Consider the following 25,011-nt stretch of genomic DNA (forward strand, 5'->3'; position numbering starts at 1 on the left):
AAATCATTGTCAGATAATCCTAACATTTTGGTAATCTCGGTGTTGGCATCAGTTGATTATTTTATTGTTGTTGAGGTTTTCCTGGTTCTTGTTTTGACAAATTATTTTTTTTGGAAACCTGGACTTTTAAATTATATTCTTGGACTCTGGGTCTCATTTAAACTTTTTGTACTAGCTAGCTTTTTTCACCACAGGGGGAGGGGAACGTGTTTTGTTACATTGCCAGGTGGAGGTGTGAGTACAGATTCCCCACTTGGCCCCTATTGATACCAAAGGGAAGGGGGTCTGCTTATTACTTTTGGAGGGAAGGGAGCTATAGCTACCTGGTCTTCATTGTGACTGTGGTAAGAGTGGTTTCATGATTGCTGGGCCACCAGAGGAAATGAGGCCTCCTCTGACACCATCTCAGTGAGGAGAGGGTGAAGCGGTTTGTTACTGCGGGGTGGGGTGGAAGAGAGGCTCCCTGGCTGGTCGCCACTGACGTCATGAGGTAGAGGAATCACTGCTAGCTGATGGGAATGAAAATCCTGCTCCCTACTTGGCCTTCTCTGACTTCACCTGGATAAGGGTGTTCAGGTGCCTTATTACAGCCTCGTGAGCATGTGAGTCTAGGCTCCCCATTCAGCCTTTGCTATTGTCAGCAAGGGTGGGGTCACCATTTTATTTTTCTGTAGTGTTTGATTGGAATGGAGCAGTGACTGTTTTGCTGACCTTGCTCCTTTCTTGGTCCTTTGGAAAAAGAGAGAGGCATTTGAGGGACTTTTTTTTTTTTTTGTCTGTGCCCATCAGCATTTTTAGGTGGCTCCTTGACCTCCAAGTCTGGGATATATGAGACAAAAAGAAAACCCAAGGGAGTCACCACCATGTCCATCCTTATGTCTCAAGGCCTCTACACAGTCTGCCTTCTTCTTGCACCTTTCAGAGTCTATTCATGTTTGTTGTATATATAATGTCCAGGGGTTTTATTTGTTCTTACAAATAAAAAAGAGAGAGAAAGGAAAAGTACATTTACTCTATCTTCCCAGAAGTGGGAGTACTTACTATAATTTTTATAGTCGTAGTGTCATTATCTTGATTTAGCTGGCCCTTCCATTAAAATGTTTGAGGAAATTTTTTTTTTAATTTTTTTTTTAATGTTTATTTATTTTTGAGACAGAGAGAGACAGAGCATGAATGGGGGAGGGTCAGAGAGAGGGAGACACAGAATCTGAAACGGGCTCCACGCTCTGAGCTGTCAGCACAGAGCCCTACGCGGGGCTCGAACTCACGGACCGCGAGATCATGACCCGAGCCAAAGTCGGCCGCTTAACCGACTGAGCCACCCAGGCGCCCCGAGGAAATATTTCTTCAGGTCTCAAGGAATATAGTGAAAACTATAAATGAGTAGGATTGCTGTTTTGTTTTGTTTTGTTTTTTTCAGAATGACAAAAAGCAAAAGGAACTGAGAGGATATAAACTATCTTCCCAGATGGAGGTGAATCTACTTTCATTGAAATTGTATGTTGTGCATGGAGAGTCCTATAGAAATATAATAATTTAGGGAAAATTGTCCTAATTTTGAACTGCAAAGATTTATTTTTGCTCAAAATATAACTGGCCCCTTGATTTTACATTTTTGGAATTGGTATATAAATGCTTCACATTTTCTTTGCAAGCAGATTATTTGGGGGTAGATGCCTTTTAAATGTGGTACTGCTATCGATTTCCTCCTAATTGTATAATAAAGCCATCCAACAATGCTTGGAAGCTAGGCATTCAATATGTATGCACTCACTGAGTGAAAGAGGGAATAAATGAGTGATTTATAAAAGAATTTTTTCTAAAGCCTTGAGGGTATATATATCATTATTTTAAGGACTTGTACTTGCTCTTCAATTTTATTTTGGAGGATTCAAATTTAAATTCATACTCTGGTTGGTTCCGGCATGTTTGTCAGCACTATGGCTCTTGGGGCCTAGGTTTTACTGTCCCTACTCTCGTAGTGGAATGAGTTGCACTGACAGTCACTTACCCTTTACCTTCATCACACACACACACACACACACACACACACACACACACACGTATTATCTTATTAATGTAGACATTCATAGGTCAGAGAGGTAGTATACATATCTTCATTTCCCGGGACTATTTCTGAGGTGCATTGTGATACATCTCAGCTAAGGATCACTGCTGTCACTCTTGGTCCCTTCTCTGCCTTCAGTCCTTCCTGTAGGACTACCTTTTGATGTAGTACTAGAAGCAGGTTTCCGCTGATTACCATTGGAGCCCTTGCCCTACCCCATCAGACCCTCCTAGGTGGGGGAAGTTGCCCATAGCCTCCACTGCGGCTGCAGTGAGGTTTAGACCCACTGCTCATGTGCCTACCTTTTTTTTTTTTTTTTTTTTTTTTTTAGCATTTATTCATTTTTGAAAGGCAGAGAGAGACAGAGCGTGAATGGGGGAGGGGCAGAGAGGGGAGACAGAATCTGAAGCAGGCTCCAGGCTCCGAGCTGTCAGCACGGAGCCCGACTCGGGGCTTGAACTCACAGACCGCGACATCATGACCTGAGCCGAAGTCGGACGCTTAACTGACTGAACCACCCACGCGCCTTTGTGCCTACCTTTTCATTGGGATTCCTAGAGGCGGTGGGTAGAGATAGTTCCATGGCATTCCCACTTGGAAAATGGAAAACGATTTCTCCACATTGCAAAGCATGGTTAGGTATTACTGCAGACCGGTACAGAGTAGTTCAGGTGTGTTATAGGCTTGCTATACATCTTTCAGACTGCTATAAGGACTTAACCATATTTTTTAGTATTATTTTTCATGGGAAAAACCTTATAGGTTCCAAGCAACTGATTTGTAAGCTGGCTTTGGTTTATAAGTTGAAGACAGGCTGAATGCTTCCAGGTATGTGGTGCTGCAGGTAAGATTTGCAGGCATCGTGTCCTTAAAATGCAAAGTCTTCAAAATGTCAGGATAGGATCTGTTTTGCTTGTATACCTAGAGCACTCTATCACTGTATCAAGGGATCCTGGGATGAGTTTCAAAAAATATGTGTATGTTATATATACATATATATATATGTGTGTTTTATATACATATACATATATAACATATGTAATATATATATGTATATGTATATATACACACACATGTATATATATAGCGTACAAAAAGACCACCTGGATTGGATCAAATCTGTAAAGATACTTCTTTTTTTGTGACCATCAAAATACTACCTGGAGTTTTATTCAAAAACAGTGAATTACAAATGTATTACTTCATAGAGCCCTTTATTGGATAAATATAATGAAATCATTAATTTGTAGATTTGATGGATTTTGAGATTGTGCAAAAACAAAACAGCCTACTAGACTATTACTTCAGGGGATTTAGCTATTAATAAAATGGAGAAACTCATTCCTGTAATTTTTTTTTTTTTTTTTTGACAAATGAATTGAAATGGTGGCATTATCTAACCATTTCAGAAACCTTTATGGAAAAACCACAATTTAGGATGCTGTGGAGACACACAAATAAAATAAAAGGCAAGGTTCTGCTCGTAAGGAAATCGTAATTGAATAAAGAAAATGGAAAATAGAACTGAGAATCAACCACGAATGGTGGAAAGACACAAGATTGTAGACATTGAATTACGGGTGTCAAGAAACACACTGCTGTCCTGATACAATCTCAAGTGAAACTACATATGTAAATATTATGTAAGAACAAGTCAGAAGGTACAAAGTGAATGGTCAGGTTATCTGCATGTAATAAACTTATCCTCTCAGTTTTAATCCTACCTCACCATCCTTTATGTTTCCTATTTTTTATTCAGTAGAAGCACAACTCCTGGCTACCTGTGGGACCATGGACAAATCCCTTGCCTAATCCTACTTATTTTTTTTAGTTTTTTTTAATGTTTATTTTTGAGAGTGACAGAGAGACAAAGCATGAGCAGGATAGGGGGGATGGTACAGAGAAAGGGAGACACAGAATCTGAAGCAGGCTCCAGGCTCTGAGCTGTCAGCACGGAGCCCGACTCAGGGCTTGAACTCAGGAACTGTGAGATCGTGACCTGAGCCAAAGTTGGACGCTCAACTGACCGAGCCACCCAAGCACCCTATCCCTTGCCTAATCCTACTTATTTCTGAAATGTAATTATTCCTATTGATAGTTACTTGATCAGAGAAACTAATGCATGTAACATTTTTATCACACTTTCTTATATATAGGGAAAATAATAGCCGATAGTTTCACTTTTGCTATGGCTGCTTGTTATTTTTTTTTGAGCAGGTTCTGAAATGTCAACAAGTCAAACTGTTTTCTCTTACAGAGTGCTTCAGATTCTATACTATGCTGTTAACCTAGGTGAATCCGGGCTTAGATGGGTAAATTGGCATCAAGATCAGAAACCTTTCTAAATAGTGTTCCTGGATGAACTACATAAAAGTATTGATACTTCCCCTCAAAATCCTATTATTCTTTAAATATGCATTTTTATCACTAGCTTGCAAAGAGCATATTGCAGATTTGGTTGCAGACCACTGCAATAAAGCAAATGCAGTAAAATCAGTCAAATGAGTTTAGTTTCCCACTGCATATAATAGTTAGTTTACACTATTCTGCAGTCTGTTAAAGAGGGTAATAGCATTCTATTTAAAAAGGGTACATACTTTAATCCAAAATTACCTCATTGCTAAGAAGTGCTAACCATCATCTGAGTTTTCAGTGAGTCATAATCACTGATTACGATAACAAAGACAATAATGAAACATTTTGAAATATTGTGAGAATCACCAAAATGTGACACAGAGACATGGACTGAGCAAATGCTGAAGAAAATGGCACCAGGACTTGCTTGGCACAAGGTGACCAAACCTTTCATTTGTAAAAACAATGAAGTATCTGTGAAGTGCAATAAAATGAGCTATGCCTGTAAATTATTTTATTTTTATTTAGTTTCATTAAGGATCTTATTTTTGGTTCAGGTTTGTACTTTTACACTCTTCGTAAATGCTCAGTCATTCTTCTACAATTGGCTTTCTATCATTTCTACTTGCATAAGCCTTGCTTTGTTCTCTTAAGTGACTTAAATGCTCTTAAAATCTGGTGGTAAATGAAGTTTGTTTATTCACGTAATCAGCATTAAGTGTCTACTATATACTAAGTACTGTGCTGGCATACTAATTTGAGTAAGAAATGGTTTCTGTTTTCAAGGGGCTTATTGTCTACTGCAGATGTGATAATATCACTGTTGCTGAAACTACTGGAGAGGAGTCATTTTTTAGCTTATTTTAAACTTTTCCACTTAAGTTTTGTCTTTAAAATGTTCTAGTGTACTTCTGAAAGTTTCTATTTAGGTATCTCCAATTTTCATACCTTCAGAAACTGAAGTAGGATAGCCATTAGAGTGTAGGCTTTGGACCCAGACTACATGGGCTAGAATCACAGCTCCACTAGTTCCTGCTGTGCGACCTTGAGTGAGTAACTACTTTATACCTGTTTCCTCTTCCATTGTAAAAGTTAAGTGAATCATGATATACACCAGATGCTTAGAACAGTGGCAGGCATACAGTAACCACTCAATAAATGTTAGATATTGTTATTAGTTTCTCTAAAACATCAGAAATAATCTAATTCTGAGTTTTAGGGGTAAATTATTTTATAATTGCTATTCATTAGTCTTGATAGTATCTCAAAAACATAGGCTTCTGATGTTAAGTATATGCATTTATCAATGTTAGAAAACTTTTTTTTTTTTTAAATAATCTCTACACCCAACATGGGGCTTGAACTCATGACCCTGAGATCAAGAGTTGCATGCTTTACCAACTGAGCCAGCCAGGTGTCCCCAAAACTTTCTCTTTTTTATAAAGAATTTTCAACTTCTAGTAACATGAACTCAAGAGCAATGTGTTGCCAGGAAGTAAGAAAATAAGTGCAATATGTGTAAGTAAAATTGGGGAAGAGAGATGTAAAAACCATATAAGGAAGTAGATGCCTTGGTGAGAGAGCCTATATCCTTCCTTTAAATTTTTTTTGAAGTTTATTTATTTTGAGAGTGAAAGAGAGAGAGAGAGAGAGAGAGAATGCCAAGCAGGCTCCACACTGGCAGGGTGGAGCCTAACATGGAGCTCGAACTCATGAACTGTAAGATCATGACCTGAGCCAAAGTGAAGATTCAGGATGCTTAACAGCCTGAACCACCCAGGTGCCCTATATCCTTTCTTTAACATACAATTTCCTAGTGTTTTATAAGTTGGAATATGGGCTTAATACTAATAAGTTTGCATATATTTAAACATATGCCAATTTTATTTTTAAATCTCTGAGCACAGGCATATGATTATGGTTTATATTTAAATTCATGAGAATTATGCAGGTAGAGTAACTGCTTCTCTCTTCTGTTTAAAAGTTATATTTCTCAGAATCATAATGATAATAAGAATCAATAAAACTGCTGAAGCAAAGGAAAATCTGACTTTGTTACGAACACCTTAATTTTTTTTTTTTTTGGGTTCAAAAGAGGTATAAACATTTTTAGTTATGGCAGTTACTTCTTTAAAAATTATCAAAAGGCAGGCAAGGGCATAGGTTTATTCCAGGTTTATTTAAAATTTTAATTTCCGGTGAAATAACGTGACACTGATACATAAGAATACAAAGACGGCAAGTAACCTAATTCATCTTCCTGGTTTGCTCAAGCCTCCAGGCACCAGTCAAATATCGAAGTCGTATAAAAAGTAGGTCCTTGCCCATTTGTAGCCAGCTCCAAAATGGAACTAATTTAGAACCTGTGATTTAAAAATAATTAAAAATGAATTAACTTAAATAAACTCTGGAGAAAATATATCAGTGTGAAATTATATTTTAGAAGTCAGTCTACATGACCTTTGTGAGCTTCTAGTCACCTTATTTTTTATATTAGGTATGTATGCATGTAATTATGTATATGTGTATATATTTAATTCCATCTATACATTTAAAAATGTTTTTTGGGGTGCATTTTTTTTTGGTTTTGTTTTACATGCTACTTTTCAGTCTCATGTACTATAGAGAAACAGGTACATCTCCACATATAATATAGATTAATAATCTGGGAGAAGAAATATAAGACAAAAACTCACTTTTTATTCTAATTCTACCAAAGACTCTTCAGTTAGCTAAGATAAATACTATCTTAGCTACGACATCTTCTTGTCCAGTGGTTGCCAAGAGGCAGTATGCCAACCCTAGTTGACTATAGGAAATCTGCCTCCTGGAGCATGTTTTAAAAGCTTGTATTCCTTGATTTTATCCCATAGAACTGTTTTTTCAGTAAGTCAAAAATAGATTGCAGGTCAGGTAACGAGTGCGAGGTGGTAAACTGTCACAGACTGATTGGTGACAATTTTCCACATTTAAGCCCAAATACTCTGGCTTCTTCCTGTTTTTCTTTCTTTTTTCCCCCAAATTTTGAGGTAGAGTTGGCAAAATTGAAATATATTTAAAGTGTTGAATGTAAGGATTTGATATATATACATATATAAACACACATACACTTACATACACATACTGTGAAATGATTACCACAATTAAGTTAATTAACACAGTTAATTAACATATCCACCTTAATTTTATTTGTATCATTTACAAAAGAAACATCTTCAAAGCTGAAGTGAGTGGTTTCTCTAATAACAACAAAAACAAAACATCTTGGAAGTGAAATGAAACTGGGAAGGATCTAAATTGTGGAAATTTTGGATGGCCCTATTATAGGGAGGAGGCACTGAGTATACATGGCCGACGATTCTGGGAATGACTGATACAAAACCGCGGCTCATTAACGGCCGGTTAAGGAAAAATAATACACAACTATCTCTGAAATGCAAATGAACAAATGATATAAATATGAAACCCATTTTTACTTTTCCCCACTTCAACTTCCTACAGAGTCTATGCTGGGCATAAATCAACACAGATCAACACAACAGATCTTACAAATCTGAGCAATCTTTTACCAGCTTCTCAATCCCCTTTGATCTAGGTAGCTACTGCAGAGAGTACTAAAATTTTTGTAAGCTAAGTTTGATTCAGCAAGACTCCAAGACGTTTGCATTTGTTCTGTACTGTATAGTTTGTATGATCCCCAGACTGCTTCTTAACCTTTTCCTGTCCCTAAACATCCACGGTTACGTAACAGTCATGGTATACTGCAACAGTGACTTTCTGAGAGGAGGCCATGCTCAGCAGAGGAGGAAGGACTCAGTTGAAAAATCTCCACTTGAAAGGTAAGTGCGCCCACACTGTGAATTAACTTAGGGGCATTGTAAGGTAAGCAAAGGAGAAAACTAGAATATTTTTTACGTTCTACAATATAAGCTTTCAAAGCTTTTTCAAACAGGAATTACTAAGATTTCTGATAGATTTCACATTATTTGAGATCTTAGAGATTTTCACATTTTTGGATATATGTACAGATACCAGTTAAAGACTGGCTCTGAATGGATGTGGACATTTGCGGTAAAAACAACTATAGTTCCTTATTAAGCTCTGCATGGTGGCTTGTAGGTAATCAATACCTACTGAGTAATGAAGTAAGACAATATTAAAAAAAAGATGACACAAACAAAATTTATCTTAAAAGACTTCCCAACTTTCTTCTAACCTCAGATTACCATGATCTTGTCTGCTGTAGAAGTTTTACTGAATTCTACAGTGGGGTAGGGTAGTAGGCCTATTGAAGCCCCCAGGAGGAGACTGCAAGGATAGAGAAGGTTGTGTGCCATCTGGAGGGTGAAGGGGATTAGTAGCCAGAACTCTACACAACCACGTCTGAGTCAAGCCAGCTGAGGAGGTCTTGAAGGGGGCAGCCAGTTAAGTTTACTGGACTACTGTATTGTCTCCTATCTCCCCACCCCACCTAGGATCAGCTGTAACATCAACAATGTACTCACCTTCAATTTCAGTCCAGTTGACAGCAATTTCTGCTATTGGAATTTTAAAGAACTGTGCTATGTAAAGCAGTTCTACATCAAATGCCCTGAAACAGAAAATATATTGATTTTTATTTTTAAAAAGAGAGAGAGAGTGTAATTAAATCTCTACTCTGGCATGTTTTAAAGAAGCTTAAAAGGCAGATATAGAGCTTATATAGTAAAACTGAAAGTTCACAGAAGGTCAAACAAAAGGTTAAGTAGTTCAGGAGCTTCAGGTCAATAATTTAGTGTGTCAATGCATAACATTTAAATGAGAAATATGGTGTCTCCATCACAAGTCAGAAACCCCCAGAGGTAAAAAAGGCCGCTTGGGCTCTGAGAAAATTTAATCATGGAAATTTTTCAAAATCGATTGCTTTCAATCCCAGGCTTCACTACCTCAAGGTACAGAACTCATAGCATTTTCAACTGATTCAGAGAGTTGATAAAACAGAACTCTGAGCAGCTCTTAGAGAAAATGTCCATCACTTGAGAGTTGTTTGATTTCATTCATCTACCACCTGAGGATCACGGTTTCTTTTCTTTTCTTTCTTTTTTTTTTTTTCAAGTTTGTTTATTTTTTTTTTTAATTTTTTTTTTCAACATTTATTTATTTTTGGGACAGATAGAGACAGAGCATGAACGGGGGAGGGGCGGAGAGAGAGGGAGACACAGAATCGGAAACAGGCTCCAGGCTCTGAGCCATCAGCCCAGAGCCTGACGCGGGGCTCGAACTCACGGACCGCGACATCGTGACCTGGCTGAAGTCGGACACTTAACCGACTGCGCCACCCAGGCGCCCCACAAGTTTGTTTATTTTTGAGAGAGAGAGAGAGAGAGACAGAGCATAAGTGGGGAGGGGCAGACAGAGAGGAAGACCGGATCCAAAGCAGGCTCCAGGCTCTGGGCTGTCAGCACAGAGCCCAGTGTGAGGCTCAAACCCACGAACCATGAGATCATGACCTGAGCCCAAGTTGGACACTTCACTGACTGAGCCACCCAGGCGCCCTAAGGTTTCTTTTTTAAATACATGGTTCACTAGGGCCTTGTTTTCTCCTTTGCCCTTCCTCATACGTCCTGGGCAATATAGTACTGCCAGCTGTTGAAAGTAAAAAGCCACTTTAGTCTGAAATGCTCTTTGGGTATAACTAAATACATACACGGGAATTCGATATATTGTCTCATTTTCACTTAACCCTGTTAAAATCATCTCCAGTCTGAATTCCCAGTTCATCCTTCCTTCTCCCTATGAAAGGCTCCAGAAGCTCCTCTTCAGTGGTTTAGGTCAAATCTGCTTTCCCTAGTTTCTGCATCTTGACTTCGAGATTTTCCTGGATTCTGCTTACAAAATTCTTGAAGCCAGTTTCCTCCTCTCACTGGCAGTGAGCTCAGGGAGAGCAGCACCATCACCTGCTAAACCTTCTTCACGCTCTGGTAACTGAAAGTGCTCGAGTCCTTCACAGCTTTGCTTTCCTCTTGAGCCATTAAGCCCCCACTTTCTGGACTGCATGGAACACACTTCGGACTTCCAGGGGGTTGGTTTTCAAATATTAGCACAAACACGAAAATACCTAAAACCCACTTCTGCTTGATTTCCCTGATTTCAGACAACTTGAATTTGGGAGTTCTGTCTTCTTGGCCACAAAACTGTGACTGTCCACTGTGTGACTTGTTTAAATCCCGTGTTTGCATAAGTGAATATGAAAACGTTTAAAAAAAAAAAATGTAATGCTTTTTCTTATCCTAATAAAATATTTACTTAAGATGATAAAACCATCTACAAAGGCGTTCTTTGTGTTGTTAAAAGGACTGTGTAAAACTTCTGTTAACTAGCATGGGACACTCACGAAAGGAGGAAATTTTATGAATATTAAACCTGGTTAACCCTTAACCCTCCCCTTTAACACAAAACCAAAAAATACCCAAAAGGTTGAGTTGGTTCTAATGATATGCAATAATTTGAACACGATTATTAAATACTGTTCTAAGGATATCAGCATATGATGACTTAAAGACGCAAAACAACATAAGAATGATGAGTGGAAAGGAGTGGGGAAAAAGAAGCACGGATTAACTGAAATTACTTTATATTTACAAAAAAACCCTGTAAGGACTATTCATCTTCTATTACTTTTACTAGTATCCTCTTTTAACATTTTAAAAGACATGAAGATGTTTGCTTAAAAAGAAATTTCCAGTTCACATCACCATAAGAGACCAATCTGTCACCAGGGCAAACATAACTGAAATACCAAGTACTTCTGGATAGAACCTCATGCTATGGCACATAAGCAGTGTAAGGGTCACTCTCCATCTCTGATGCCTTCACGTGTTTTCACAAATGCGGGGAGGGCAGAGCCACTGTTTTCTTTTGTTACTCAGTTCCTCGTATAGCTGTGACCTCACAGATCTATTCCTGAAGAACAAAGGGCGTGTTGATACTCTTTTAAACACACCAGGCACACATGTCCTCTACTGCTCCCTCCTGAAGTCCCACTAAAATTAAAACAACAATGATGGAATAAACACGTAAGAACAAAGAAAGGATGAAAGTAATAAAAAAAATCTGAAACTTGGAAAGTAGCTGGACAACTGGGAACTAGGAGAAGTAGACTGTGAGAAGGGAGAAGCCTAGAAGCAGGCTATGGGTCCCGCAGAGCTCTCCAAAGGCTCAGGCATCCCTGGCCTCACTGCAGATGAGGTCTGCAGGTGGTGCAGGTGGGGCTTCAAAAGGGAGGACTCACGGAAAAGCTCAAGGGGATTCTCCTTTCCTCAAGTTCGTTGTGTGAATGCTGGCAGCCAGGCTCATTTCCACCAGACAGGAAATCAGGAAATCCCACTTTAGTGAAAACAACCAGCCCAAAAGATAAGGACAGTTGAAAGTTTCCCACATAAAGCAGCCCACTATTTAATCCGTGGTGAGTTGATCAGAGTTCTCTGACCATGTACACAGCTTCCGATGAGCTTTGTAGTACCACAGTAAATACGTGTGAGGCCAGACTTTAATGATAAAAACAAAATTGGGACAACAGAAACAATGGAGAGAAAGAAGAAAATGTCACAGTTTTTTTTTTTTTTTAAATCAACTCCTTTTTTTTTTTTAATTTTTTTTTTTCAATTTCAACGTTTATTTATTTTTGGGACAGAGAGAGACAGAGCATGAACGGGGGAGGGGCAGAGAGAGAGGGAGACACAGAATCGGAAACAGGCTCCAGGCTCCGAGCCATCCGCCCAGAGCCCGACGCGGGGCTCGAACTCGCGGACCGCGAGATCGTGACCTGGCTGAAGTCGGACGCTTAACCGACTGCGCCACCCAGGCGCCCCTAAAATGTCACAGTTTTAAATGAGACATTAAGTAGTGGAAGGTACTGTACTCATGAAACGAATAGGGTAAAAAAAATGAATACTAGAAAACAAGAGTTGTAGGAAGTTAACATTTTTGATAGCAGAAACACAAATTTAAAAGGAGCACTAGATGATAAAACTGAGGAAAATCTCAAAAGACCTGAAACAGAAAAGAGAAGAGAAAATTACAGGATCAGCACAGAAGGCTCACATTTGTTTGTAGGAGAGAAGGAAAAACTAGAGAAATTATTTAATGACTAAAGGACATTTGTCAGCAGTAAAGGACCCAGGCTTCCAGATTTAGAGTGCCTACTGCATACACAACAAGATGCATGAAAAAGCCACATTAAGTCCCTGAATCATGGTATTTCAAAACACTGTGGAGTAAAAGCTTCCAAAAGGGGATGGAAACAACGTGCCATAGACAAAGAATCAAGATTCAGATTACTGACAGAATTGGACTTCTCTCCAGAAACACCGAGTGCCAAAGGCAACAGAGCAATGTTCTCAAAATCCCGAGGAAAAATGATTTCCAACCTAGATCTCTGTCTCCGGCTCGCTATGAGGCAAATGTGAAAGGAGAATAATGCAGTGCATTGCCAACGAAGTCTCAAGATTTTGTTGTCATTTCTTTAGGAAGATTCACAGAGGATGTGCTCTACTACAATAGGGATATAAACCCAGGAAAAAAACAGGAGCTGTGCAGCAAGCCCGAGAACAGCTAGAAAGGTGAGAGCCGATGAGACGTCTCCAAGAAAAAAGTGAAACTGATGCACAGTCTGGAACACACGGATGCACTGGAACACACGGAGAGGTACTTTCTACTCCTCACGGAGTGTGAACGTAAGTAAGTGACAGGTCCATCGTCAAGTAGTGCGACAGAAATCTCCAGAAATTTATTATCTTCAGGAAAACAAAAAGTACTACAAGAAAGGTAAAATAATCAGATTGTACACTATGGCTTGAATGTGAATTATCTTTACATACCTGTACCCATCAGTAGGGATCTGTATTTAGAAACTGTATTAGGAGGATACGTGTGAAAGGTATACAGGGGTTTAAGAAAACTATACTTCTCCATTGATTTATTTTGGAGTAATACCTAAAACTGAAAAAACGGAGACATGGCTATGCAAACCCATTATTTTGAATATGAAAGTAATTACCACAAAGGAACAGCACATAGCTGAAAGTGTCCATAGCCAGGGAGTAGGAATTGGGTTGAGGCACAGGGAGCAAAGGACGATGATTTTTTAGAAGCCTTATGGAAGTGACTTTAAATTATAACCATGTATATAACATTGATTTAAAAAAATATTCATGGGAAGAAAGTACATTTCAAGGACTCCATTTTTTAAATTACTCATAAACTGGGGCTGGGTGGCTTAGTTGGTTAAACATCCGACTTCAGCTCAGGTCATGATCTCACAGTTTGTGAGTTCGAGCCCTGCGTTGGACTCTGTGCTGACAGCTCAGAGCCTGGAGCCTGCTTTGGATTCTGTGTCTCCCTCTCTCTCTGCCCCTCCCCTGCTCATACTCTGTCTCTGTCTCAAAAACAAACATTAAAAAAATTTTTTTAAATTACTCATAAAAAGAGTCAAATTATACCTTAATATTAAATGGAAATAATTTAGGTGAGATAACAGTTCTGAGGATGGAGATTTTATATATCTATATACACACATATATATATATATATGTGTATATAGATATATAAAATTAAATATATTTATGTGATGTTAAATATTATGCTTAAAATTTTATGTTTAAAAATAATGTTAAAATTATATAAATATTAACATACATAAACATACATTTATTTTATTTATTTATTTTTTTTTAATTTTTTTTTTCAACGTTTTTTATTTTGGGACAGAGAGAGACAGCATGAACGAGGGAGGGGCAGAGAGAGAGGAAGACACAGAATCGGAAACAGGCTCCAGGCTCCGAGCCATCAGCCCAGACCCTGAAGCGGGGCTCGAACTCACGGACCGCGAGATCGTGACCTGGCTGAAGTCGGACGCTTAACCGACTGCGCCACCCAGGCGCCCCAACATACATTTATTTTAACATTATGTATATCTTTACTATTTAGCATAACCCATACTAGGTCTGTAATTCTGAATCAGAGATGCCTGCCTATTGGTTTTTAATTATAGCTTGATGTATTCTAATACCTAGAAACTCTACTTGACTTCAATTTCCTGAAAGTTATGAGGAAAACTGCAATGAAATTTTAGAATAAGTCCTTAAAATATCAGTCTGAGGGGACACTTACATTGGACATAAAGAGTAGATGCACAACTTGGTTTCTATAACTTGTGCTGCATAAGAAAGAAATACTTTATAGTCTTTCTTGATTTTAAGTGCAGGAACAGAGATGCTTGAATAAAAGCCACTGATGCAACATTAATATGGTGATGGGCATATTGTTAATCAAGTTGATACATGTATATTTAGTGGTTCTCCTTTACAGGCATAAAATAAACATATGTGGACCCTAAAGAGAGATGTGAGAGGCTAAAATTTTAAATGAGGTCAATCCTATGTTAATCAAGCCCAAATAAATCATTAAAAAGGCATGCACATGAACATAAAATTTAAAAGAGAAAAAAAGTTTAAAATGTTAACTTAAATAAAACTCTAGAATTATGCTGTCCAATATAGTAGCCACATGAGCACTTGAAATGTGGCTAGTCTGAAGTGAGATGTACTATAGTTGGAAGACATGGTACACAGAAAAATGTGTAAAATACCTGAATATTTTTTCATACTGAGTGCATGCCGAGACGATGACATTTTTATACGGTGTTAAAGTACACTATTAAAATACATTTTGGGGCTCCTGGGTGGCTCAGTTGGTTAAGCATCCAACTTAGGCTCAGGTCATAGGTCATGATGTCATGGTTCATGAGTTCCAGCCGCACGTTGGGCTCTCTGCTGTCAGCAAGGGTCCGGCTTTGGATCCTCTGTCCGCCCCCACTCTGCCCCTCCCCTGATTATGCCCTCTCTTAAAACTAAATAAACATTAACAAAATAAATTTCATCTGTTTCTTGTTACTTTTTTAGTGTGGCTACTAGAATATTTAAAATTACAAATATGTCTCACATTATATTATATATTGGACATTATATATTACAGAACAGACATTATATTGCCAGAACAATTATGACAAGAGAAACTTCATGATTTTTAAGTTATCAACCCTAACCCTAACGTCCTCAACCCTTAGTTCCCAACTTCCTTTCAAACTACAAAGAACCTAGCTTTTTGACCCTAGTTCTGAACCCAACAGTTGACTGAAAACTATATCCAGAGGGAGGGCTTTACTTCTAGAATGGCTTCTTAAATTAGATTCACTGATTTTGGAGTCCATTAACTATCAATATATTTTATTTTTCAACATAACAGAAACATGTATCTGAATCTGAAGATCAAATATACATTACTTAAACAATTTAGGGGTGCCTGGGTGGCTCAGTCTGTTAAGTGTCTGACTTTGGCTCAGGTTATGATCTCAAGGCTCCTATGTTCAAGCCCCATGTTGGGCTCTGTCTGTGCTGATAGCCTGCTTTAGATTCTGTCTTTGTCTTTCTCTGCCCCTCCCTCACTCATGCTTGCTCACTCTCTCAAAAATAAACATTAAAAAAAAATTTTTTTTTTTAAATTTAGGATAGATATTAAAAACCATGTTTGATAATTTTAATCCTGAAATTATAGTTTTTTAAAGTTATGGGGGGTTTATATGATATCTATTTATAGGGAGATAACATATCTTTGCAAATAGATGCACAAAAGTTACAGAAACTACAAAAATGGAATCTACTGGAATAATTATGTAGATTCCCACCATGAACACAATTCATATAGAACCCATGAGTAACACTAAGTATTAATTCTTTCAACAATATTTAGGAGCAGCTATAATGTGCCAGACACTCTATTAGATAGGGGGATGGATTTATTAGCAAACAAAATCAGATGGGATTCTTGCCCTTTTGGAGCTTATGTTTTAATAGAGACAAAGAAACATTATGCAAATAAAAACAAAAACCTAATGATGTGATGGGTGCTGTGAAGAAGGGCTTATGGTACAGCAACATCGTACGATTAGGGGCATGTGATCTGATTTGGAGAGTAAGAGTTCGTTGCCCTATGGAAGAGCTGAAGGAGAAGTTGAAAAGGGAAGGGTCCCTATATAGAGACATGGGTGGGTAGATTATGCAGCACCTCTCAAGGCCATGGGAAGACACTGGGAAGCTACTGAAGGATTTTAAACAAAAAAGGTGCATTTGATTGATTACTTCTAATTTTGAAAAGACTGACTCCTTGGGCTACAGCGTAGGACATGATGGTGTCTTGGATGGTGGGGGGAAAGACAAAGAGAAACAAAGGGACATAAAAGCCAAAAGTAACGGGTCTGGGCCATGAACTGGACATGTGGAGGACCTGTGGGAATGTCAGAGCTGACTGCAAGGTTTTAAGCTTCCATGTGTCAGTGTTACTCACTAAACCAGCAGAGAGCTGAGGAGAGGTCTGGGATGAAGACAGGCCAGGGGACTGGGATATGTCCGGAGAGTGAGCTCAGAAGTATGGAGCACTGCTGATGGGTTAATTAAGACAGTAAGTGGCCATATCAAACATGACCACTGGGTTTCATGACAGGAGGTAACGAGATGCTTAGATGGAGGGGCGGGGGAAAAATCCACACTGAGGTGGCGTAAGGCATGAGTGGGAAGTGAGAAAACAGGGACAGTGAACATAGAGTGCTCTTTCAAGAAAAGCTGGCTGTGAAGGGAAAAAGGGCTGGAGCTGGAGAGGTACTGAGGGGGGCTATCAATAGAGAGAGGCTGTTTTTTGTTTTTTGATTTTTAAATGGCAAGGGAAATTTAAACCTGTTTTAAAAACCTGTGTAAAAGATGTGGTTAAGGAGAAAAGACAAGACAAAATAAATGAACAGGATGAAGTTTTTAAGAAGGTAGAAGGTGGAGGCGGGGTGGGGGGGTGCCTGGGTGGCTCAGTCAGGTAAGCGTCTGACTTCAGCTCAGGTCATGATCTCACAGTTCGTGAGTTTGAGTCCCTCATCGGGCTCTGTGTGGATAGCTCAGAGCCTGGAGCCTGCTTCAGATTCTGTGTCTCCCTCTCTCTCTGCCCCACCCCTGCTTGCACTCTGTCTCTCTCTGCTCTCAAAAATGAACAAATGTAGGGGCGCCTGGGTGGCGCAGTCGGTTAAGCGTCCGACCTCAGCCAGGTCACGATCTCGCGGTCCGTGAGTTCGAGCCCCGCGTCGGGCTCTGGGCTGATAGCTCAGAGCCTGGAGCCTGTTTCCGATTCTGTGTCTCCCTCTCTCTCTGCCCCTCCCCCGTTCATGCTATGTCTCTCTCTGTCCCAAAAATAAATAAACGTTGAAAAAAAAAAATTAAAAAAAAAAAAAGAACAAATGTTAAAATTTAAAAACAAAACAAACAAACAAACCACAGAAGGTAGAAGGGGATGCAGAGGTCCAAAGACTGGTTTGTCATATGCCGGAGAGGGAACTTACTATCGAAAAGGAAAGAACAAAAAGAAAACGGGTACCCTCTTTCACTTTGCTATTTCTGAGCTTTTTTTTTTTTTTTCTTCAAAGGAAAAGAAGGAAGCCTAAAGAAACAGGATGTTTTTAAGGCTTTTCAATTTGTACCATCCACAAATAAGGTGAAAAAATTAACTTTATACCATATGTTTGGTTTGAGATTTTGAAAATTAGATCCAACTCAGTAAAAGAATAAAGGTACAGATTAACTTTACATACATTAAGTGTCAATTTTGTTTAAACTTCAGTGTTCACTCTGAGAATATAGGGCTGTTTCTCATTGCATGGAACAATTGCTGTGTAAGATACGCCCAGGACATCTGCTGGGAACTTACCATCGTTCGATGTGCAGAGATGAAAACGTCCGTGAAGCTGCTTCTCGAGTTAATAATTTGAAGCCACACTGTGTGTCTCTGATCCCTTTGACACAAAGGAACCACACCAGAAAGTGGAACCCATACATGAGCAGAGTACGGAAGTAAGAACGCTAAAACAAAGACAAAATATAAATGATTTTTCCATTAATCTGTAGAGGACAATTGAAAACACCTGGCTGTAGACAACTGCATTTTAATATTTAATTGACTGGGTAGATCTTACATATGAACACCATTGTTCTGTTGGCTTCACTGGCAAAGTATATTATATTAGAGCAGGGGAGTGGTACCAGGGGAGCAGTTACTCATTTCCCACAGGTTCGAGAAGAATCAGACAAGAAGAATCACAGTACCTGTGAGGGGTCAGGGCTTTACTCTACCAGAAGTACACCACAGCAGTTTTGGGCTGATGAACCAGCATCTGGTTCATCTATAGATTTTTTGCCTGTTTTCCCCAAATAGATTTCAGTTTCAAAAAAGGTGACAGTTACTGGAGATTCTTGGAAAAACAAAACACTATGGTTTCAACCTAAAGTTCTGTGCTTAGTTAATGAGAATACTGATAGAAAAAGTACAGCAGAGTATCTGTCAAAAAGTCACAGACTAAGGAGTCTGAAACAACAGTCTCTTCAATTAGGTATGGCAGACATCTGATAAATATACTTTTAACAATTAAGTTTTTTAATGCTTTGGATATCAAACCTAAGTGGTCTGTAATCCTATCTGAATATTCACTATTATTAGTAATTACTTTTATTAATAATAGTAACACAACATAATATTCCATTATACATTAAACATTGCAAACGTTAAAACATAAGATAAATAGGTCATTAATTATCATATTCAAGACTTTCATGTTTAAGATTAAAAGTTTTCTCAAATGTAACAGATCCATGGAATGATACACGATATCATATGTGTATCATAATGCTCCACTAGCAACCTACTAAGAATCTATGTAGAACATTTAATATTTCATACTATTTAGTGTTTCCCTTCCTCCTTTTGGCTTTTGCTTTTTATAACTGTAATCTGTAGTGTCATTCTTCATTTACGTGGCTTTTTCTATTATTATCAAACAGAACTATGACGCACCAGTGATAACACAACAAAGTACAGAAAGCCAGTGACCTGAGCAGACTGATTATTTGAATCCTGGCTACATTAATGATTAGGGTGGCCTTGAGCACATTACTTCAACTCTCTATCCCACTTTCCTCTTTTATCAAATGGGAACGAAAATGCCCACCTCACAAAGTTACTGTAAAGATTAAATGAGGCAAGATTAAAGCCTTTAGCCAAGTGTTTGGCACAGACAGTAACAGGAACTCAATAAATGTTTTTAATAAAGGAAGAAAGCTTGGGACCTCACTTTACATCCTAACTGCAGTTTCATTTGTGTATTAAACAGGGCAGGAAGGGAAAAAGAATAAAACACTTATCTGTAAGGTATGTGAAACATTTTTTTTAAGTGTGTGTGTGTGTCTGTGTGTACGTACTTCTCTGTTTTTATTATATTTCACATCACAAAGGAAAAAAAGTGAAATAATACAGTGGAACAAAATAGCTGCTGTGCAAATAACTGAAAATGATTAGTCTCCATTCTTTCTACATTAGATAAAATTTTAGAACTCTCTAGAAATAAAAAGTGAAACGAGTACTAAAGCAAATTGGAAAGAGCATAAGAGCAGCTCACAGAAAAGGACACAAGAGAGCCCTTTGAACATATAAAACAATGGTCATTCTCATTAGCAACCAATAAAAGCAAATTTTAACCATAGCGTGATACCATGTTATACCCATCCAACTGGCAAGCATTAAAAGGAATCATAGCATTAAATCTTTTGTTAGGATGTGGAGCAATGGGATTATTCCACTAATGGAAATATGAATCAGTTACCACTTGGAGTTTTGCAAAATGTTTGTCAACTGTAAAACAAACTTTTTGGAAGGATCTATCACTTCTCACTTATCACCTAGAATCATTAGTTATGTTCTGATGTAAACAGGTCTTACCTCTCTAAGCAGATAGGGCAGAAACCTCATCTTAAAATACTTGGGTAATCTCATACCAGCTTGCTCAGAGCCTTTCACATAAAATATTTCCAATAAATACTGGTTGACTGATTAAACCTCCAAAAGAGCACTTATGCTTACAAAAGGAACAAATAGAAACTGAAAGATAGAAAAATTAAAATCACAAGGTAAAAAAAAATAATAATAATAATGCCTATAAACTATTTTCCTTGAATGATCTTCAATGTGATTTAGGTGAACTTACTGGTTACCAAATGGAAATATTCATGGCCACTCTTGCTTGGATGTTAATAGAAGATTTTTGTTTGTTTAAGGATAATGGTTATTTTTAAAAAACCAGAAACACATGGACTTCATATGAAGAACTTAACTTATTTGATTCCTAACATACAAACAAGAGGATCTCCCTTTAATTTTTATTTTAACTTTGCAAAATATCTTATAATTTATAAGACATCTAAAAATATATTATGCAACGGACTTAGTTACATAAAACTAACAGTCATAGAGTAACATTATACGAACTTCTGAAACAGACATTTAAAAATATGAAGGAAAAAGACATTCACTACTTCATTATTAACAATATTCTCTCTAATGCTGATGAAATGTAAACAAGGAATTCAGGTGGAATTTAAAGCTGACTGGTACTTTTATTATCTTAAAATAAGTTCAAAGAAGTCCCAAGATGTAACCCAAGACTCTTCGAAGAAATTCTAAGGACATCAAATAAACACCAATGGATTCTATTTTGAATCTTTTAAAAATAATAAATGCAGGAATACCCAGACAATATAAACATCCCTGTTATAACTGTTACACAGAACATATGGGCATATGAACACACTCTCTTGCCTTCACTAGCTTCTTAATTACTCTCTTGCTTCCTATTTTTCCAAATCTTTTTTCCTTCACCAAATACATTATCCTTTCTACTTTTCTACATTTTTTAAAAAGGAAAAAAGTAAACATAAAATCATTAATTTAATATCAGCCTGGTCTCATTAAGTGTTTTTGTTTATACAGATAATTTTTACATAAACAATTATGTAGTATTTATAACACTGTACTCTTTTTCTTCATATAACCTAATATTTTGGATATTTTCTCATATTATTATAAAGCCTGCATGATCATCTGTTTTATTGGCTGCATATTTCATCCAGGAAAATATCTGTATTTTCTATTGTTGGAATTTAGCATTTTATCATTTCTTTTTTGTTTTTAGATATCAAGTATTAGGTTTTATTTTTTATTTTTTCTATTTTAGGGAAAGAGAGAAAGAGGTGGAGAAGGGCAGAGGGAGAAAGAGAGAGAGAGACAGAGAGAGAGAGAGAGAGAGAGAGAGAGAGAGAGAATCCTAAGCAGGTTCTACACTCAGCATGGAACCTGAGATGGGACTCGATCCCACAACCTTGGAATCATGTCCTGAGTGAAGATCAAGAATCAAATGCTCAACCAACTGAACCACCCAGGCACCCCTATAGTTTCTATTATTTTATAATTATAAAATTATAAAATTTATATAAGTATAAAATTATAAATAATGTAAACATCTTAGACATATACTCTTCCTCTTCTTATCCCCTGTGCATCAGTAAATTGATGAAGCTGGACTAGCTAATCTCTAAGCACTCTTTCAATTTTAAATTTCTAGGAGTATGATAACCTCGATGGTTAACAGATTACCTTTTTTAAAACCAGTGAGTGTCCACAGAGACATGGAACACTGGATTAGATGCTGAAGGTATTAAAATAATTTCTTTCTTAGGAAGAGTCTAGGTTTCCATACCTGAACATAATTCTTAAGAGGTTCTATGACCCTGCCATCAGTATATCTTAAAAAAAAAAATTTCTTTGTGTCTTATTTCAGAATCACTGAGGGAGGGAAAGGTTTAACCTTTTATTCCACTGGTTCTCAAACTCTGGGTGTAAGCGTGGCCTGGGAAATTGTTAAAAATGCAGATTCCTGGTTCATTTCTATAGTCTTATTCAGTGTGCCTGGGATTGGCCTAGAAATACACATGTTTAAAACCAAAGAAAAAAACCTCCCCAGATAATTTTGACCTTGGATTGAAAAATACTGCTTTATTCTTGATCTATTTGGCGACTCCAGTAGATGAACCATAAAGAATATAATGGACAATTACTGGGCTTGATACACTGGGCCCACATTTTTAAGTGAATAATTAAAATAATTTTAAAAATTAAAAAAGAATTTAAAATTGCACAGAATAAATTCCTTATTATTTTTTCCTCTCAAGTTACTCCAACTTTTGTAGCCCAATAATACAAATTACAAAATGAAGAATTTAAGGTCTTTAGTGAGGGCAGTCACAACTTGTTAAACTTTAAGATATAGTGCTTTTCTAAGAGGAATAAAGTTAAAAAAAAAAAAAAAAGGAAAAAAACAAACTTTAAATGTACTTCAATGTGACATTAAAAGAAAAACTAAAGGTAAGCTGAATGGTTCAGAACTGTATCATTTAGAAAAGTTTGCCTTATATCAGAACTGAATGGGGACTCCTGTGTCTTAAAAAGAAAAAAAAAAAAATTAAGCTGCTTGCATCCTAAGTCAAAGTGAAGTTTACATCCTTTTTTGTAAACTCACTGAAAAAAATAATCAATTCCTAAATGTGTTAATCTTTCACACAGTAAAAAATTATTTTCTTTCCCTTTGAAAAGAAATTCATTTTTATGAAATTAAACATGAAAGCTTGCTTTTTGCTAATGAGTATGAAAAAAAGAAAAACAAAATCTGATCCAGGCCAGTTAGTAAAGCCTCACCTGAGCAATTGATTCTTTTTCCAAGTGAGCTCGAGATCCACATGCAATAGCCATTTGGTCCTGAGGAAAAAGCAGTAAAATGATTTGTCAGTATTTGAATATTCTATTTGAATATCAATAATCAAATGTGTATTACGCTAAGCGAAATAAGTCAAGAGAAAGACATATACCATATGATTTCACTCATGTGGAATTTAAGAAACAAAACAGATGAACAAATGGGAAGGGGGGAAAAAAGAGACAGGGAAACAAACCACAAGAGACTCTTAACGACAGAGAACAAACTGAGGGTTGATGGAGGGAGGTGGTGGGAGATGTGCTAGATGGGTACTAAGGACGACACTTGTGATGAGCCCTGGGTATTGTATGTAAGTGATGAATCATTGAATTCTACTCCTTAAGCCAATATTGCACTGTATGTTAACTAATTAAAATGTAAACAAAAATTTTTAAAAACAAATATTAATAAAAACATTTATTTTCAATCCAAGTATCTCATTTTTTAGACACTGATTTTTTTTTTTAAAGTCACATTAAATATCTTCAAAGGCTTACTAAGGTATTCAGAATATGTACAGCTTCAAGAAGCCTGATTATACTTACTAAGAGGCCAATATTCAGGGCTAAATATCAGGGGCAGGTACAACTTGAAAATTCATATTTTTAAATGATTTTTCTGATTAAAAACACTGTATCAACATAGTTAGAGGGAAAAATAGTGGTATTAGAAAGAAAAGGGTATCTGCAGATGGTATGATTATATCTATATAATCATTACTTTCTGGAAAATCCAAGATTATCAACTACTATAGTAAAAACTACTACAAACATTAAGGGAATTAAAAAAGTGGAACAAAATGAATATATATCATACTAGTCTTCATATGTACAAACAATAATCAGAAAATATAATGGAAGACAGTATTTGTAAAGTCAAGAAAGGAAAATCTAGAAATAAACTATACAAAAACGTAGCAATATCTAAATAAAGAAAACATGTATACGGTACCAAGGGAAACAAAAGAATTCAACACATAGAAGGGCGTACCATGATCATGGATGAGAACATGTGTTGACAGTATCAAAAATCAATTCTCACTAAAATTAATCTTTAAATTTAGTACCATACTGATAGAAATATCAAAATAATTTTCCATTGAACCAGACAAGCTAATTTTTACAGTTAATATTGAAAAATAAAGAACCAAAAGAACCAGGAAAATTCTAAGAATGAGGAATGACTAGCCTTAGAGGATTTAATATACATTATAAAGCTATAATAATTAAAACTACAGTACTAGAAAATGAATAGATAAGTCCATGAACCAGAAAGGAAAAGCCAGAAACACACACACCACACAAATATGGATATTTAGAATATGACAAAGATGATGTTTTTAAGTAGTGGGTAAAAACTGAATTGATAAATGCTGTGGGACATCTGGGTAGCCACTTGGAAACCAAATTAAGTTGAACCTGGGCCTCATACTGAAAAGTAGGATATATTTCAGATACATCAAAGATTTAAGTGTAAAATATCAGGAATAATTAAAAAAACTTTTTTAATGTTTATTTATTTTTGAGATAGAGAGAGAGAATGACTGGGGGAGGGACAGAAAGAGAGGAAGACACAGAATCTGAAGCAGGCTCCAGGCTCTGTACTGTCAGCACAGAGCCCAATGTGGGGCTTGAACCAACAAACTGTGAGATCATGACCTGAGCTGAAGTCGGACACTCAACCGACTGAGCCACCCAGGCGGCCCAGGAATAATTTTTAAAATGACCTCAAGGAAAACATAAGTACACAAAATCTAGAAGAAAAGATAGATCAATTTGACAACAATTTTTTTTAAAAAACTGTGTAGAGAGAGGGGTGCCTGGGTGGCTCAGTTGGTTAAGCATCCGACTCTTGATTTCAGCTCAGGCCATGATCTCATGGT

At 37.1% G+C, this 25,011-nt stretch overlaps 1 protein-coding gene across 3 annotated transcripts in view; it reads right to left on the minus strand.

Annotated features, from left to right (window-relative positions):
- Window positions 1-6,583: 6,583 nt before the first annotated feature.
- The window catches only part of ALG5 (ALG5 dolichyl-phosphate beta-glucosyltransferase), a 44,777-nt gene continuing 26,349 nt past the window's right edge, over window positions 6,584-25,011 (minus strand). For all 3 annotated transcript variants that reach the window (XM_040448259.1, XM_040448258.1, XM_040448260.1), the window contains 4 exons: window positions 23,072-23,131; window positions 18,203-18,354; window positions 8,929-9,014; window positions 6,584-6,786 (listed from right to left, as the gene is read on the minus strand). In XM_040448259.1, the coding sequence (XP_040304193.1) occupies window positions 6,671-6,786; window positions 8,929-9,014; window positions 18,203-18,354; window positions 23,072-23,131 (414 nt within the window). In that variant the 3' untranslated portion in view covers window positions 6,584-6,670. The remainder of the gene's footprint in view (window positions 6,787-8,928; window positions 9,015-18,202; window positions 18,355-23,071; window positions 23,132-25,011) is intronic.

This window comes from Herpailurus yagouaroundi, unplaced genomic scaffold (genome assembly GCF_014898765.1).
Source record: "Herpailurus yagouaroundi ecotype Mexico unplaced genomic scaffold, PumYag 197, whole genome shotgun sequence".
Classification (NCBI taxonomy): Eukaryota; Metazoa; Chordata; class Mammalia; order Carnivora; family Felidae; genus Herpailurus; species Herpailurus yagouaroundi.